At 40.0% G+C, this 19176-nt stretch overlaps 1 protein-coding gene across 1 annotated transcript in view; it reads right to left on the reverse strand.

The window, feature by feature from the left end:
• Positions 1-14278, reverse strand: part of auts2a (activator of transcription and developmental regulator AUTS2 a) — a 309944-nt gene extending 295666 nt beyond the window's left edge. Inside the window, exons 1-2 of the mRNA XM_084373812.1 lie at positions 14136-14278; positions 11169-11907 (exon numbers count right to left, since the gene is read on the reverse strand). Coding sequence (XP_084229938.1) covers positions 11169-11456 — 288 coding nt within the window. The 5' untranslated portion in view covers positions 11457-11907; positions 14136-14278. The remainder of the gene's footprint in view (positions 1-11168; positions 11908-14135) is intronic.
• Between the last annotated feature and the right edge of the window lie 4898 nt (positions 14279-19176).

Below are 19176 nucleotides of genomic sequence, written 5' to 3' on the forward strand. Positions count from 1 at the left end.
TCAGACAAAACAGGTTGGGAACCACTGATTTCGAAGGTGTGAATTCTAAAACTTCCATCCAGGTTTCCATCTGCTTTAAAAATAGAGATCAAACATAAAGTGGTTGGCTCGAAACCATTTTCACCACGGATGCTGATTGAGAACATAACATCGCTAACCGAAAGACTGTGTCTAAAGGACCTGAGTGACTCTCATCTAAAGCGGTTTTAGTCCACATAAACCCTCCTACTGAGCATCTAGAGCAGCCAGTTCCACAGGCGAAGGCAGGGGAAATGACATCATGCTGAGACACAGCCATGGAGCCTTTAATTAGTATTTCAATATCATTTGACCTGGAAAAGATGTACAGTAACTGCATCCTGCACTACACAGCCAAGCCTGGGGACAACCATGGTGCTGTGAGGAAAGCAAATTGTTTGGTATTAGCTGCCATGATATATGCCAATTTTCTAAATATTGCAAAAAGCATGTGATTATGGATTATAGTTTGGCATTCAGGCTAGTGTAAACAATTCTTTTTAAAAAGAACTGAAGCGGTGCAGTTATTAAGCAAAGCTTATCTGGGGGTGCAGGAATGGAAGCAGATGGAAATGGAAACAGTGGTAGGTTGGCTCAGTTTGAAAGAAGGATCAGAGAAGAGACGGGGGATCAAAGGTTCAAAGCTGCAGGTAGAGATCTCAACAGGGCTGTGTCCGTAAGTCCACAGGGCCTGTGGTGGAAAGACACACACACACGCTAACACATTCCTAACTGCACCACCATTAGTATTCACTGTGCAGTTAAGCATGAAAAGGGTCTCTTCTCAAGTAGGGAAAAAAAATCTGTCCAAATGCATCATCATGGGGGCCATTACACACAAAAGAGAGAGTGTGACTCTGGCCACGGCTCTACTTCAGAGATGGCATTTTACAATCAGCCTTAGCAAACATTTATCTTTTTTCCCCTCACATCTGTCATTTGAAACTGCCAGAATGAAAAACAAAGATGAAATGGAAAAGAAAATGGCCTGGGCTCAGCAAGCTGGTGGCACCAGACCAGGGAAATGTATTTTTCTTAACTGAAGCAAGTCAATTATATTAGGATGAGGATGTGATTTGCCTCTGTGCTAATGCTTGGATAAGGATACACAGCAATGTCTTTTCAGAGCTGTGTGCTAAATTAACAAGTGTCAGGGAGACTTAGGTCTTAAAGAGGTGGAACCATTAATCCAATGTTCTTCAGCCACTCCGGGTGTGCCATTAGCCAAAGATTAGCCGTTAATGTAGACATAAGCTGATGGAAAACTTGTGTGTTTATTGGTATTGGTTGTCATTTATAAATCTCTGCAACAGCAGCACTCAGGCTTCACAACACTGTATGTAAACAAATATATTCCTCCTTTCTGACCTCCGAGAAATTGTCTATAGCAAAACAAACTACACATTACCATTTCAACTGTTTATTCAAGCTGTCAATGCAATAAAAAAAATGCTGTAAGATGGACACAATCATATTTCCATGTAGCATTTTTGTATATACTTGAATTTTAATGCAGCTGGATTATATGTAAATATGTATATTTCTAACAGCTCTTTTATCCATCAGGCTGCTTTGTTTAATGCTTGTCTCAGATCGTAAATGTGTCCTGGACAGAACATTGCCAACTATTTTCATAGTTAATTGTTTTCTTTTCTTTCAAGCAAAAATATCAAACATTTGCTGGTTGCAGCTTCTAAAATGTGATGATTTCCTCCATTGTCATTTACGACAGTAAATGAAGAGGCTTTGGGTTTTAGACTGCTAGTTGGACAAAAGAAGCAATGTGAAGACATTACTTTGGGCTCTGGGAAATGAGTGATGAGCAATTCTATCACAATGTTTTGTGCTTAGTAAAACTGGAAGTCTTTTAAAGACTAAACAATTAATTTATCATGAAAATAATTGGCAGATTAATCAATAATAAAAATTATTGTTAGTTGCAGCCCTTGTAATTTTACAGCTGCATTTTAGTGACGGGTGGAAAGGCTGTTAAAGCACCTGCTCAACATAAAAATGAAAGATCTGCAGGGAAATACAATGTCTGTGCTGTAAAGCATGCAATATGGTCATGCAATACAGACTAAGTTTTACAAATGAATCTGCATCTGAGGCAAAAATGTCCACCATCAGCAGCAGCCAAGGAGCACCACAATAGACTAGCTGCTGGAGTGGTCGATTAGACAGCCAAGAGACTGAATGTACGCTGGTAAGAGATCAATGAGGCTTTAAACGGGCCCCTGGCTCAGTTCACCTCGTCTTCTAAAATGACTGCACATTGCTCGCAGAAGAATAATTATTAAATTTGATGAGTAGCCAAATGTTTGTGCACACATGTGAGAGTTGTTAGAATCCATCCTGAAATCGAAAATAACACAGAGATTATCTAATCTGGGGGGTGTTTTTAACATCCACAGATGACAGTTTATTTCATTAATATGTCACTCACTGGGCTGTCACAGCATATTAATGCATACCATACATCACTCTCTTGACACCTCCAAAATGCAGCTAAATGAATATCTGCCATTACTGCCAAGAGACTGGAACAAATACATGAGTGGAAGGTGGAAAATTAATTAAAAGGCTGGAAAAGTGGTATTATTCACTAGACAGAAATATCTGTCAAGGCAGCTTGGCACAAGGAGAGCTGACATTGAGTAAAAAAGGCTCTCTCCGACAGTCTCCTTGATCATCAACCTGTATTCTCTTATGAACAAAAGCTTGAAGAAAACCTGGCTTGATATTTATGTCTTAATTGTTTGAAATGTCACTTTTTTCTGGTCTTTTGGAAACAAGTTGTCAATACATTTGATTTCACATTAGCCTCGTTCTTACAATGAAGTACCAATCAATGTATTCTTCTCTGCCTGCACTTACAAGTCCTCCTCCAGGCAGACTTCTGAGGGCTGTGCCAAAGAAAATCAATTGTTTTTGAAATGCTGGCAAGCCGACAGCATCATCCCACGGACAGCATACGAGAAAAACGCCAGACTGTTAAACTGCAATTCATCATGTTCATTTGGCCATATGAGAGGAATAGCCTTTGTTGACATAATTACCACAGTTGATCCTCTGCGCTAAGGCCGCAGACCTGTCCTTTAACTCCTGCCCCACTCTAAATGTCAATAGCTATTAATTAGCTCACCATTATTTGTTATTTGAAGGTCTAACAACTCATCAATGACCCTATTATGAATTTGTTGAACTCGTCTCTCTATACCACCTCCACCCGCCGCCCACATGCACTGATGACTCAACTTAATCTATGAGCTATGATGCTCCACCGTGCCCCGACTTGAATGTGTCACATCTCCAAGGCCAGTGTGGGTGTGACAGATGGGTGTGACGCTGGTGCCTAAAATTAAATAAGTGATGGGCACAGCAGAAATCATAAATAGAAATAGGCACTTAATGGGAACCAACAAGGTCCTGGTGGTGCATCGGTGGTACTGAAATGAAATTTAAACGGCAGGAAAAGCACAGGCAGAGGATTTCCACAGCTCTTATGAAAACATTCCTCCTCCAGCAGACACATGGTTTATACATATCCCTCTTATAGACTTTTTGTCAGTGTGGTGTAAACCCTGCAGTGAAAGGCATTAAAGCTCTTTGTAATCGATTGACTATCTCCTCGCTCTCTGGTGGTCAGCAGCTAGAAGTCTGCTGTTTGGTGCAGTTAGGCATGACATGTCAAATCCAGTGCTAGTGTGCAACCTGATGCAATATGCATTACAAGAGCAGAAAACCGGTTTAGCACCTTTTTTTGGTCTGTTTTCCCCGAGCTAGTCTGCAAAAGGAGGGGGTTTTATAAGGAGGAACTCACACGTTTACGATTTTTTTTTTTTTTTTAAATGTGTAGCTATTGCTCAGACACAGATATGATTCAAGATCAACTTAATAATCATTATACCACCAGTATTGTACAACAGAATTGTAGTTGTAGTCCCTTTATGTTAATTTGTAAATATATATAAATGGATGATTAAATAATAAATAAATTAAAACATTTAAAAGATAATTATTTCAGCTGGAGGATGAATTGAGTCTCACAGCCTGAGGAAAGTCTGGTGCTATGCCAGCAGATACTCCTGTGTAACTTGCGAGATGGCAGTAGGGTGTGCAGCCCAGTCTCACACCTAACAATGTACTGGACCTGCCGATCCAGTAGAAGTCAGTGTGTGAGGGTGATTGTTTAAGTCGCTTAGGCGCAAAAAGCACACGTGTATGAAAGTGCAGTACCAGCAGTGGGCAATAATAAAAAAATAATAACAGTAACAACTGAAAAACGTAGAATAAACAGTGGGAAATTATGGAGAGAAGAGGGGAAAAGAAAGACTGAAACATAGTCTCTACTGAATGCTTAACCTGAACTTAAACACACTCTCCCTGTGAGCTTTTCTTGACTAACGTTAGCTCACGCAAATAAACACAAATGATCCTACAGTTTAACTTGCTTTGCTGGTGGATATTACACTATTTAACGATCACCATTACTGATGAAAATCTATCTGACATGTTCACACATGAGGTGTTTTTTAAAGTTTTATTCATGTTGAGTTTAGTCTCATTCGCTGACTTCCCTAACCCGGAAGTGCTTTGTACCAGACGTACCAGAAGTACTTTGAGTACTTCGTGGTGGATTTGTCTGGGTTTAAACATTGTTGAAAACATTTGAGATAATAGTACACAACTCAACAAAATATAGAACAAAGACATTCTAATGCAGATTCTTACATATTATATCTTTAAGGAAGAAGTTATTTTAAGCCCAATGATCTTTTCCTAAACCTAAACAAGTTATTCTGGTGCCTTTATTTTGACAATGTAACCGGACGTTCAATGTTTGCTATTGGTAACTTGACAACAGAGGAGATGGTATCGTATTCACAAGAAGGTAAGGCCTACTGTGACAGTGGACCGGCAGGTCTATCACACGGTTTGGCGTGATACCAGGTTGTTTTGTGGCTGGGACTGGGACAGGTGTTGTATTTTAGTATCCTTTACGCTCGGCACCTCACCAATATCACTGATGCTTGTCCAATAAAACAAAAAATTAACATGAAAACTTCATAGCTAAGTACATACATGTAGGCTGCTGTGTCGTGACGGTCTTTAGCAGTATTTTGACAAAGGGGGCAACCAAAAGCATTATGAATCATCCTCTGAAGGTTCATACACGTCATACACAATATAATCTGACTGTTTGTTGTACAAGACATACAGAACGACAAACAGATCACCCAACTTAACGAGTTCAATTACTAAGTTACCAACTAAATGACTATCCTTAAGTTGCCCCACTAACTGAATAAAACACAATCACATAATTACAATAAATAAAAAAAAATTGAAAATGCCAAACTGACCTCAAATAAGGAACATCTCCTGGAACTGAAAAACCCAACTACCCTATACACACACTTTACAATTTTGAAAAGACTTCTTCTACACTGCAGGGCCCAAACTGCTTGTGTCAGCTCTGCACGTCTATCCCATTCTCGGCTGCTCTCCCAGTCTCGTCCATATGTGGTGTTATGCAGTTATGTGCCCAGTGCCATTCTGTACACTGCTTGTGCATTAGGTGAATCTATTCTCTTCTGTTTTTATGGAGTGTAACAAATTAAATTAGAAAGAGGAAAATTATTTAGAGGAACAACAAAACCTGCAGGAGCTCTGTGGGACATTGTGAATTAAGAAGTCTTTCCAGACCTTTAAATGCAAGACCCGAGTAAAACAGACACTGCAAATGTACTAATTTACACAGTGCTGCTTTTGTGCTGTTCATTGTATTATCACAGGCAGTCAATCATGTAATAGACTGCTGTTAACCTGCTGAGCAGGAAGATTAGGTGTTGTTATGCGAGTTAAAAAACAGGAGTCAGTCCAGCCTTTACACTCATTGTTGAATAGGAGTAAAAGGAAGCGTGGAAAAGAAAAGGCTGTGATTGGACAGGAGTCTGATCAAGCCAGTATCGGATGCAGAGATGAAGATTAGGAATAATTTATCTGTGCATGCTTGTGTGGTAACAGATATTAGATATTAGAGACTACTAATTACTGGGAAATAACAGAGCAGTGGGGTAACGAAGGCAATATTTTAAAATCAATTCTGGTCAGTAAGGGTATGCTGATGTTAAGGACACCTTTCAAGTGAAATGAAACACAGCAAAGGTTTTAGAGGAGAAGGCACTCAATAATTTAGCAATTTCTGCAAGTGCTGTAATAGGTTGCTGCTCGGGCCTCAATTTGTCTCTAAACCAACTCCTTCAAAAGGACTGCTGCTGCTGTGTACTTTGGTCTCAGTGCAATGAATGAACACTGGTCAATACCTCTTTGTAATTTCTTGCTCAATTTAAAGTGAAAGAGTTTAGGTCTGGAAAAATGAGCACACTGAGCGCAAAATCTGAGACATAAAAGAACCACTGGAAACAACAGTGGGCAAAGACTCAATGGACTGTTACTTATTGTAGCATACCTTTATAGTGCCTTAGCCCTGTATTATTACACTAATAAGCTCATAATAAATATCTGCTCCATATCAATACATTAAATCTCCTATCCCTGAACTACAAGTGCACCCAGATGAAAGTCTGTTTCTCCACTCAGTAAAATAATATCAAATCCCTTGAACTATACCTCGACTTCTGTTTGAAAAGAAAAGAGCCTTATGCTCATATAAAATGTAGTTTATTTATTCACTGTTATTGAGTAGCCTCACTTTGTACTCACATTTTTAATTGAATTTCATCTATGAATAGTCTAACTGAGTTGTCATGTTTTTAACAATTTGAGGGATATACAGGCAGAAATCTCCTTTTTAGTCATGATCATGGAAATTTCAGCCACAATGATGAATCTGATAAAAGGCTTTTTTTGAAGCGACACAATCATTAACTAGAACAGTGTGTGTTTTAGAAATGGAAATAAAAATCACTATTATGTTAAGACTTGGCTGTAGGTGAAGACTGACAAATGCTGATCAGAGAGAGCAAGCAAGAAACACCAATGAGCATAATATGCTTACTTATGGGCTACCTCCTGATGATCAAGTTTTGTTTCAATAGCAACTTCCTGTTCCAACTGCCTTTAACAAAAAGGTCTAAAATGGGCAAGTAATCAAGCCAACAATATGATGCGGAACATCTACAAAAAGCGTATCTCAAGAGCCTCATCATGAACGCATCAGTCGAAAGAGTAATGCAAGATATCAGCATGCACATGAAAAGCAGGCCTGGGAGCAGTGTTGCTCCAGCACTGTGGTGACAGATGGAGAGCACTAGCATATACCTCCAGGGGTCTGACCTCATCAGAATTTAACTTTACTCAGACAGAAAAAGAGCCACTGCTGCTTGCTGTGATGTGCTTGTGCATAGTTCCATATATATACTATACAGAGTCGTTTTATATTGTGTGGTACAAACACAGAAGTAAACACGGCTCACAACTGCAAAGTATAGCTTTGAAGTCAAACCCATATTACGAAAATATCCCATTCAAGAGGAAGAAAACTCAAGATTGATTGTTATGAAAATAATCCTGAAAATATTGAATAAACAGAATTCCAAATATTTAGGCTATGGAGGCAGTGAAACGCAATACAAGTTCTGATAAGTCTAATACATCAATGATGATTGAAGAGAAGAAAAAGGACTGGACGGGTGTAATTTTGAGGAGTCATTCTAATACAATAATTTTTAGAAGCTCTTCTATACATGGTCATCTCTAAAGCATTACAGGGGACAAACAACAAAACAGGCTTTTAAAAATTTCTTCTGGGAGCATTCAACGTTTATTTAACCTGGCAAATTTGACTTATTTTCATCTTTATCAGAAACTTCCTGATTCACCCTCAGGCTTAATTTTAACATGGTCACATCAGAGAGCTGCCAAGCGAAAAAGGTCTTCTGTCATTGGCCTCTGAAGAGCTAAAATGAAAGTAAGTGGAGGGTCAAGTGGCTCACTGAGGAGCACTTCAGAGGTAGTAACTGGGGTGGGATCTCATTCGTATTCCAGGCCTACATTTCCAAAACTGATCGAGACATTTGAACCCCAAGTCTGTCTCTTCAGCCTTAGGATCCCAGCACCATCACCTCTTAATCTCAAACCAGAGGAGAAGCTGGTTTTAAAACTTCATATAACAGTGAATCAATGCTTCTCTCTTTAGAGCTGACACTATTGATTGATTAATCGATCAACAGAAAATTAAACGGCACTACACGGCTTTTCTCCTTTTAACAGAAATGTAATCTGTTAACTTAAAAAAAGACATTTAAATTAATCAGTTAATAGTGGAAATGATGGGAAGAATGCTGAAGCACATTTTGGACCTTGGAGCGACATAAATCTGGACAAAAAGTCTGAAGCAAGCTCAAGACAGCATGAGGGGTGCTGTACTACAGCAGGTTCTCAACACGGAGCTTTGGTCATAATCCAGTTTCTACTTTGACTGATTGTGTGTACAGAAATATGAATCACCACACAGCTTCTGTTATTAAAGCTGTCACCACATTTGGGACACAGTGCAACAAACTGCTATATTTAAAGCCCTGTAACAACTGTAAGAAGAAATACAATGCAATATCACCATCTCCCTTCACTTCCCTGTGAGATGATCCTGCATTAATGAGTTCTGTCACATTCTCACTATAACACTCCTGTGTGTACGGATTTGTATTTTCACACAAATACAGACAGCATTTGTTTCTCCCTTGCTCTTACTTGAGCTCTGTGCATTTTTGCTACTCAGTGAACCACTTTGTGACAACACTGCTTAGTGAAAAATGCCTTCTAAATCACTGTGATTTGATTTTATTGTAATTTGATACTGCAATATATTTTATTAGTTTGTTTTTCTTTCAGTTGACTGCAGTAAAAGGTTGGAAAAATGTTGTGTAGGGTAATTAAATGGCAAAGTAATTTCTACTAATGTAAAACTGTAAATCTGTTACAATCAGGCTTCCCAAGGCAACCCAGTCATTTCCACTTTAATTTAAATTCATGTTTTATGGTTATAAATTGGCATAACATCATGTTCTGGATGTTTAGATTAAAAGCCCTGAAATATTCATTAAAATATCTTAGTAAGTTCTTCAGTAAGTTATTAGGGCTGGGAATATCTGGGCATCTAATGATTTCATTCCGATTCTGACGGCTATGGTGAGATTATAAAACAATTATCAATGCATCTCGATGCATACATTTTTTTTTTTATCGTATAAGGCCTTCATGGTTTATTTCTTCTCACTTTGTGACAGCTTGCAACTTTAAAAAACAGCATATTTATAATGATCCATAATCAATATAAACTGAGGCATTTACTTCCATTACATTTGCTCACGCTCAGCCATTCTCACCAAAACTCAAGAAGTAGCGTAGCTTAGAACGTAGACAAGACACACGTTTACCTCCACCACGCTTCACCATCCATTTGGTTCAACAGTAAGGAACACACATCCCTGTCCTGTCAAGATTGGGTTTTAAATTTCTGATTATTGATTTTTATGCATTAAGACATAAAAGAATAGCAATGCATCTAAAAATCCAAAAGCTCCAACACCCCTACAAGTCACACATGTAATGAAATGGAATATGGTTAGAATTATATAATAGTAGATTCATTTAAACAGAGAGGCAAGCCTATTTGAGGTGAGCACCATTCATGAGAGCCAACCTTATGTTGGCTCTCATGAATGGTCAATTTGATTTAAACTGTGGAGACATCATTAACAAACTGAATAATTAAACTGATAATTCAAAGTACAATTTTAGCTTATTTATTTTACATACAGTGACCTTGCAAATTCAAGAGCTACTCACTTTCAACTTTCCCACATTGATTTCTAAGCTGTCATCTAACCAGACACTCAAACTGTGAATAGCTGCGCTTTAGCAGACTGACACAGAAAATATCAACTGAAAGAACAACAGAAAGAAGGTCAAACAAAACGAGGAGACAGAGCCCATGACTGAATAGAGCAATTCTGAATGAAAAGAATAAAAAAAAAAAAAAATGACAGTAAAATACTCTTGAGCTGGAAAGCATTGACTAACAAAGGGATACAGTGAGAACTAGTGCTACTGTTCATATCCTTGAGATGGGTCACACCAGATATCCAAGAGATTGGTATCACACTGCATATATTTGAAAGTGCAAGAGGCTGTGTTATCCCAGGACAACCGTCGAGTCTGACCTTGCAAAGATACAAACTACTTTCACATACTGCTAACAAACGATCAGGGAAAACTTAAAAACCTAAAAAAAAAAACACCTGAATAAATGAGGGCAGAAACATAAACATACAGATACAGATGCTTCCACAGAGACAAAGACAGACTCAAAATGGTTCAATGAGAAGGAAAGAGTGAGGGAAATGATGTGAATCATGTGCTATGGCCTTCACAGGAACCAAATGAACACCTGTGGGAGACTTTGGACTGATGTGTTAGACAGCTCTCTCCACCACCATCATTGAAACACCAAATGAGGGAAGAATGGTTCCAAAAACTTGTCAAATCTAGGCCAAGTTGCACTGAAGCTGTTCTGGATGCCAACACCTTACCAAGGCACTTTTGTTTTAATTTGTCAGCCATCTGTTTGTTGCATTATAGAAAATTGTAGCAGTTGTGCTGTGTATACAAAATGCTTGCTCGTGTAAGTCATAATTCAGAACTATATTGTTGGAAGGCAGCCTGTGCCCGGTTTGCATTCCAAGGAAAATGGATAGCCAGAGCACAATAAATTACTCCCACTCTGAATAAACTGCTGTAACATGGATCAAATTGCTTTTTCACTCCGAAGTGTACAAAGGCACAACAGCCACTACACCCACAGCTGAACATCCCTCATCTGGTCTCAGGCTTTGCTGGAAAACTCTTGTGAAAACAAATCCAGAGCGGTACACACAACAACAACAGCCTCTCGATGACACAGATAGTAATCTCTGGCTGCAGCACTGCATTTAAAGCTACATCTGTTCAACTCCAGCTCACACACCAACCAAAACGCTGGGCCCAGTCAGAGAGGCACACAATAACAAACACATTTTTACACCGTGCAAAGAGATTTCAACTGCATTTTCATGAAAAAGCTCAAACAAAACACACAAGGTTGGAGAGAGTTGAAAGGGCTACCCCTTTGGTTCAGTACTCACCTCCAGAGCCTCCAGGGTCACGAACCCTGTGATGGAGAATCCATCGATGATGTCCTCTTCAGCAGAAGTAGACTCCTTTCGCTTTCTTCGCGGCGGTCTCGGGCGGGATGAGCAGGGCTTCCTGTCGCCCTCCCGCTCTGAGTCAGAGGAGAAGCGAAAGACGGAGCCCTTAACATGGTTGTTCCTTATCCCATTTGATCTCCTCTCTCGATCCCTGGCTGACCTCGACTTCCTCTTCTTGCGGAGGCCACTAGATCGGGGGCCATCCATGTCCTTCATGGGAAACATCCAGATAAACCCCTTCCTCTTACAGAGAATAAAACTCTTCAAGGGCCAAACACTGGCACTGCTTGACCTCCACTTGTGTGAAAACCCCCCAGGAGAATCTCCACAATATCCAAGCGAATGTTATCAATGTATTAGATCCAAGGTAACCATGTAATATCCAGCAGATGAAGCCTTTTACAGGAACTCAAAACTGCATAGAGTCACTGAACCAAGCTAGGTTCCAAGCAACGATCCCCAAAGGCAGTCCATCAAATCCTACGACAGAGGTGTAAAATGATCTATTAAACACGTTATCACCGAGCTGTCAATTCCGCCAGAGGAAGAGCTTTTCAAGTTAAAGCAAATATCTGCTCAGTGAACATGTCCCGCCATGGTGAGTTGAGCAGGTGACGCCACATCTTTCTTCTCCAGGAACCTACTTCTCTTACCCAAGGTCAGCAAACTCTCCCTCCTGCAAGATAAAGACGAGAGGGAGAGAGAGAGAGAGCACGCATTTGCAACATGTTCACTCAGCAAGTTCAACTGTGCATTTAGTCAGTGAGCCATTTCCCAAAAGGTGCTGTACACTATACAGCAGGTTATTGCCATTCTACATAATTCAAGATGAATGTTTTATTGGGGTGGCTACAGTCTCATCTGCTAAGCATACTGTGTTTTCTTACACTGTCAGGTCATTAAGCCCTGAGATGAGATGATTATGTGTTGTAAGTGCTCTTTTACGAGTGTCTCTGAAGCTTTTGCCAAGCTAGTAACACAAACTGTCTTTTTAGTGTTTCAATTTCTTTAATAATGTAGTAGAATTTCCATGTAGACTACTTGGTGTTTTAAGCTTCTTAACATGAACTTCTTGTTTTTGGCAAAACATCTTCTAACTTTGAGTAGCATACAAAGACTGTGTATATTAGTACACATGGAATTACAAAGTGTGACGGTCCAGCCTATTAGTGACCGTAATTGTTCTACCTCAATGGTTAAAATGACTGTTCTTAAATTAATTCATTAACTTAATGGACTCAAATGTCATGTTCAGAGCAATAAATCAATCTCTCCAAAACGTATTTGTTTGCATTCATTTATATAACAAACTCTATTTTAGACACCATATCCATATTCACTAATGACATTAGAAATTATGTTCCATTTTTCATACGTGGTGTAACATCTTCAGTATCCAACTGAACGCCAAATAACTTGAGACTTCTGAGCCGCCAATTCTGGTAGGTCATCTATCAACTAAAAGAGTAGTGATTTGAAAGCTCTTCTTGAATAAAGCAATTCTGACTTGTAGACATCCATCACACATCAGTCTAAATTAACATATTCCTCATGACAGCCTTTTCTCAATTCACCGTTTATTTCTTTCAAAACATCACCTTGGTCATGACATCTCACTCGAACATTAAATTAAAAATCCACATATCAAACGGTAATATTTCTCTCTCATTCATGAATAAAAACAAGTCTAATTGAACAGGGAGCTATCCTTGAGGTTTTACACACTCCATTTACAAACCAAGACAAATGTCAAGACATTGAAATGCCACTCTGCACTTAACCATAGAGAATAGCGGGGCATACCTTCACTGTCTGACACTGAAGGCATCTGGCTGCTTTATGATATTATGATGCAACATTCAACAGCTTGCAGTCTTATTCTGGATCATTCTCAAGGCATAGCCTTCAGTCTAGGCCTAAAGCCACTGAAAGTCACTCTGGCATTGTAGTGTATCACACATATGGCTTCTCTATGTGTCCAGAATATCAATTCTCATCCATTACATCATAGAAATGGCATTCTATGTGGAAGAAAACTGGATCAACAAACTGCAGGCTTTCACAAAGGCTTCCTCTGAATAATCATGCATCAGACATGCTGGTGGACATTTCAAACACAGAGGAATCACACCTTTTCTGCATCACCACACAAACCAAAACCAATCTGTCACAGTCAACCACCATCTTCAACTTTACATTGTCTCCTTGGACACAGGTTGTCATGTAATGTAGCTCATCTGGATTCTGCAGCATACATGTAGTCCCCGATGCTCTGCTACACCCTGCAAAGTCACAAATGTTTTAAACATGCACTATTAGAGGCGTTTTGCAAAACAAATGGCTTATAATCAAATGGATACATAACAAAGGCACATCCAACAAGCCAAGCATGCCAACATTTAACTATGCAGCAACCTTTCAGAAATATCTCTTCCATGCAGATGTTCTGCCTTCTAACAACCCAAAAAGGGTAAATCCACCTTTACTATAACAACGGTCCTAAACCTTTCCCCCCAGTACCTATGCCTTTAACCTGATGCCCCGTGCCAGCACTTATCTAATGACACACACACACTGCACAAATAGCTCCCAAAATATCGCTTAATTCAAGAAAAACTGTATTCTAGCACTCGCCCTGGCTTTTCCAGCTCAGTGAAAGACTCTTTCCCTTGTCTTCGCTCACAGTCCCTTTTTTGTCTGCCTGTGCTGTCAGTAGAGATCTCAGGCTCTGTAATCCAGTCCAGCCCACAACAGCAGCAGCGGACTGGCACTGCCTCCTGCTCCGGCTCTCCAAGCTTCATTTTCCACTATAAGACACACAACAAAAGCAAGCCTCTCTCTCTCTCTGTCTCTCTCTTTTTTATATGCTCCAAGACACGTCATGCAAAACGAAGAAATGCAAACCCTTGCGAGTGGGGAGGGACCGTCCGGACAAGTTGCAGGCCTTCGGTCACTATAAACAGATAAAGCACAAGAAGGTTTGGAGCTGACAAAATAAATCCCGCAAAGGAAAACCATCGGGTATCTCCTCCTCCTCCTCTCTCCCCGGATCCGAGCTTCAGGATCCCGGAGAAGGGGGACCGGGGCGCAGTGATACGGCGATGCCGCAGTGCCGCTTTACAGGCTGCACGCTTCCTCCTCAGCGCAAATAGTGCTGTCTCTGGACATTTGGCAGGCTCCGAGTTACGATAGAGAGACGGTGTGAGCGGGGACACGGCGGAATACAAGCCAGAGGGAACCAGTAACAAACCCTTTTACATTTACAAGAATTTTAAGCGCCCTGTTTTTCTCCGCTTGTCGTACATTTTATGCCCCCAAAATAATTGTGAATCCAAGTAGGTGGTGCAAGTACGAAGTAATAAGTTTGTGTATGAAATGATAACTATAGCTGTGAATAAAAAATAAATAGTTTGGGATAGTGGTTGGTTGTGTTAATTAGCCTCAGCTGTATTAGAAAAAGCTGTTAAAAACATGCATTTATTAGCATAATTAGTGAAACAAAAAGGGAATTGAAAAGTATGCTAATAACACCTTCAAAGCTGCTGAACAAGCTAGCTACACTGCGCTGAAGTGAAACGTTTTCTGTTTTGTTTTTTATCGAGAAAGGCAACAAGTAAGGAAGAAAAGCACGCCATTATTTAACACACATTAACTGTTTCAGCTCACCATGACATACTTCCAGTATTAAGTCGCACACCTGACTGCAGACCTGCTCCTCTGTAGGATCCTCAGGTGTCATTTGGCTCATGAAAGCGACGGAAAGCTTTTGCCTCGGGGACACCCGGAGCCACCTGACTCATCCCCCCAACTCAACAAACACAAACAGAAAAGTCTGACCTAGAGTACTGTATCTGTGAATAATAAGACGCTAAACAAGTACAGCGTCTATTCGACGTTTGAGGAAAAGATTTACTTTAGGAAGTTGTTTCTCTGCAGTGGTGTTTCAGTCCTTAGACCTCGCAAACCAGACGTCAATTACTTGCACCTGTGGACAGTGGGGTTACATTGTATTGCACCGTTCCAGTAGCTATATCAGAGAAATAGCCTAAATGCCCCCTCTTGCTTGATACAGTGATTGATTTGAAAATGCTTCAGCCAACAGGTAACCATAAAGTAAGGGCTCTGCAGCTGATTCATGACTGCTGCATGATTTATTGTATTGATATTGTGTTGCCCTTCAGAGAGAAACATGATTATGTAAGAGGGCACTCGCTCACAATCCACAAATGCATCATTTACCAGGAATGAATGCATCCACAGCTTGCCGTGGAGCTGTTTAGATTTGCTTTAAGGGGGTCACTCCACCCCGGTTGTTCGGTGGCACTCTTGAAAAGCACTGTCGCCTCAAAGGCCAGCATTACATTCAGAAAACTGTAAGTGCAGCAGTGTCAGTCGACTGTCGATTGTTTTGCAAATGCAGTTGATGAAATGTACATTTAGGGACTGATCTGCTTTTATACGTGCACTTTTACTAGATAAACTACAACAGTTTTGATAGACGATTTATCAAGTTCTGTTCCAAAAGGCGATGTTACCTTGGGCTCTTTCGAGTTTTGATGATCATTTACTTTTTTCGTGACATTTTAATGAACTGAATGATTCATTTAATTATAACTGTGAAATTAACTGATGATTAAAAACAAAAAAATCTGTAAATATATAGTTTCACAGTAAACACAGTACAGGCTTTGCCATCAGTACTCAATGGATGCCTTGTAACAGATGTCACTCCAGCATTACACCAACACATATTGATTTTTCCCTTAATGCCCATAGGATGAGCATTTATAACAATGTGAACACATCAGTGGGAATTTGTATGGTAGTGGTAGTATCAATAATGACCATATGAGTTGGTGTGTGAAAGAGAACAGCACTTAATAACAGCTTGTTTGAGCACACTGCTACTGTATTGCCATAGCCTCATAACACTGATCAGATTTAAAGAGGGAATGAAAAATGATGGTGTCACACACACCTCTTGTGCACGGGAGTCAGCGATTGTTTCAGCGTGGCAATGAACTGGTCCTCTGTGAACAGGGAGACCATGGGTGGGCTGTGTATTTTTAGCCTGGTTTAATGATGCAGAGGCTGAGTGGTGTGCCTCAGAGCTTGCTAAAGTGCCTCAATTCCCAGCGCTCGGTGGAACAGGGACCCCACCAGCCTGTAAGAATAATGCCAGGGGATACACATGCACTTGACCCCCGCTCATCTTCCAGGAGGAGCGTCCTTGTGACAAAGTGGCATGGCAGGGGAGAGACGACAGCGTGGCAGCTAATTCAGCTCTCCCGGCCTCCGCTCATTAGGTGGGGAAGACAAATGTGCTGCCCTCCCCTCCCCTCTGCCTCACCATAATCAGCTTTAATTACACCTTCGCCCAAACTTTCTCTGCCTCCACAGCTCCATTCACTGTCACACAACACTCTGGGGCTAGGGATTAGATCAACTGAGAATAGGACTGGTGTTAACGCTGCAACTAACCGTTACTTTCATTCATTAATCTGCATTTTGAGGCTATAAAGTATCAAAACTTTGTGAAAAAAAGCTGATCACAATTTCCCAGAGCCCATAGTGACGACTTGAAATTGTTTCTTTAGTTCAACCAAAAGCCCAGATCTCTTCATGAACTATCATCAGTGACCAACCTGTTCTCACTCCCAACATGTCCCAACGTTATGTTAACACAAAGCAGGATGTTTTCTGGAGCCGAGAGCGCAACGTTTTGCTTGAAAAATGACTGAAACAATTAATCCATTATCAAAATAGGTGGCAACTAATTTTCTTTTTCTTTCCTTGATCCAAGATCAACTAACCACTGAAGCGCTGTCTGGTATTTTGGTAACAAGACAAATTATTGATTACTAACATTCCTTTGGCAATGCCAGTCTTGCAGTAATGATGAGGATGAAGCTATCATTTCATTAACAGCAGCACTGACCATGGCTTCCAGCCTCAACACTCTCAACACAACAAAAGGGTCAAAGTTAATCCCCTCCACATGTAGCTTCTCTAACCAGCTATAATAACTGTCCCCTGACCCCCATCTGTGACTGGGTTTAAGCTCAATCACAATGTGTTAGAAAATACACTTACCTTAGATGTTCTGATAAGCTGAAATCAAATCAGATCAGCAAATCCAATCATGCTTTTATAAAGATTGTCAGATTTTTGTCGGTGCAGGTATTTTCCACATACCATGCAAGCCTGAAAAGAGCTCATAATAGGATGAAGCCCCTGGGAGAAGTCAATCACAGGACAACCATTCTGCTAAACTGGCATTACCTTGGAAATAAACAAAATGCCTGTCTCCTGTTACAGCACTTATTTATCTTTAAGTCTGAACGCAACGCTTCAGTCCCCCTTTTCCTCCTCGGCGTTTCACTCAGACAGCAGATGGTGGTAATTAGAGAATCAGAATCACAAAAAAGAAACATACACATCGCCATATTATCTCACACCTGCCAGTTACTATCTTTTACCTTTATCTTGTTTGTGTTCATCTTCATCATTATTATCTCTGCTTGTCAGGAAGTGGGATGTAATGACACTTGCATAATGCAAGTTGAATTGCCGGGTACTTAAGAAGAAGAGATTCTCAATACAAGAATGAGCTCATTTTCCTCCCCCTACAGGTCTGCCTACAAGGCCTATAATAGCCCTTGTTACTTGCACTGTGAGTGCAGAACAATAGTCCTCACTTAGATATTCCCCTTTGTAGCCGTGCACAGTTGGGTAGAGCTCCATCTATTCTTCTCACTTTGTTCTTTCCTGTTATAGTCTGTTGGCTTATATGATTTGTTGACACTATTCATCAAAAGGTATAGTGGAGACATCAGTGGCTCTAACACACATGTGTGGGAGGTTTATTATTCATCAAGTGGCAAATGCCCTTAAAGTGCATGGCATATTTACTGCTAAATTGTGGCACATGACCCTCTGTTCAAGAGCTGACCTAAATTATGAATAGTGTCAATGTGTCCCTACTGTCAGATTAAAGACAGAGGCAGCATATACAGCGCTACACAATAATGTGAGAACAGATTTCACTGGAAATATAAAAGTGTTCTTAAAGCAGAATTGTTAATTGGAATAATTGATCATACAAGATCAATATGACTGAGGCCTATATGTGTAATAATGACAGCATGAACTGAAAAGCCTCTCTGGTCTTAATATATGGGGCCTGTCATAATCCTCTTAGCTCATGGTTCTTCAGCTGGCATGTACTGTAGGATCATTCACCGTTGACTATTTATGTATTGGATAACACCCACATTTACCATCAGGGGAATAAGGAACAGACATAAATAAAAACAATAAAAACATACTGATTATGTATGATGATTAAATCAAGGTTTAAATTGTAATATGATCACACACCAGTTGCTATGGTTATACCAGTGTGATAGCATCTATATAAAGGTTGACATAAATGTGGAGAGAGTTTCACAAGTGAGTGTTTTCATACACAAGGAAACATCAGAAAAATCGTTTTCAACACTTTGACTTACCATTGTAGGAAAAACAGTGATTGACTTTACTTTGGTACAATTTTTATTTTCTATTTGCACTTCAGTACATTTCAAGGAGGGTAGTGAACTTTTTATTGCACTATACAGTATATTTGACAGTTATTGTTGCTGTTCAGTGTTCACAATCATATTTAACATGAAAAACATGCTACACTTAAGTACTGCCAAAGATTAAACCAGTAGCTCTTGACCTTTTGCTTGTGAGCCCTTAACAAATGCAGTTGGCTGTTTGTTTAAGATGAGTGCCACCAAAGAAATGTCCCCTCTAAACCTCTCAAATGGACTGTTTTCAAAAATTGTTCAAGGCCCAAAGAGGTTAAATGAGCAAATATTTCACCAAAAAAAGATTGGGGCAGAGAATTCCAGAGAATGAATACACATTCATGAAACAACTTTGTGACACAATAAATGGG

The sequence above is a fragment of the Pagrus pagrus genome (genome assembly GCF_965226575.1).
Source record: "Pagrus pagrus genome assembly, chromosome: 14".
In the NCBI taxonomy this organism is placed as follows: domain Eukaryota; kingdom Metazoa; phylum Chordata; class Actinopteri; order Spariformes; family Sparidae; genus Pagrus; species Pagrus pagrus.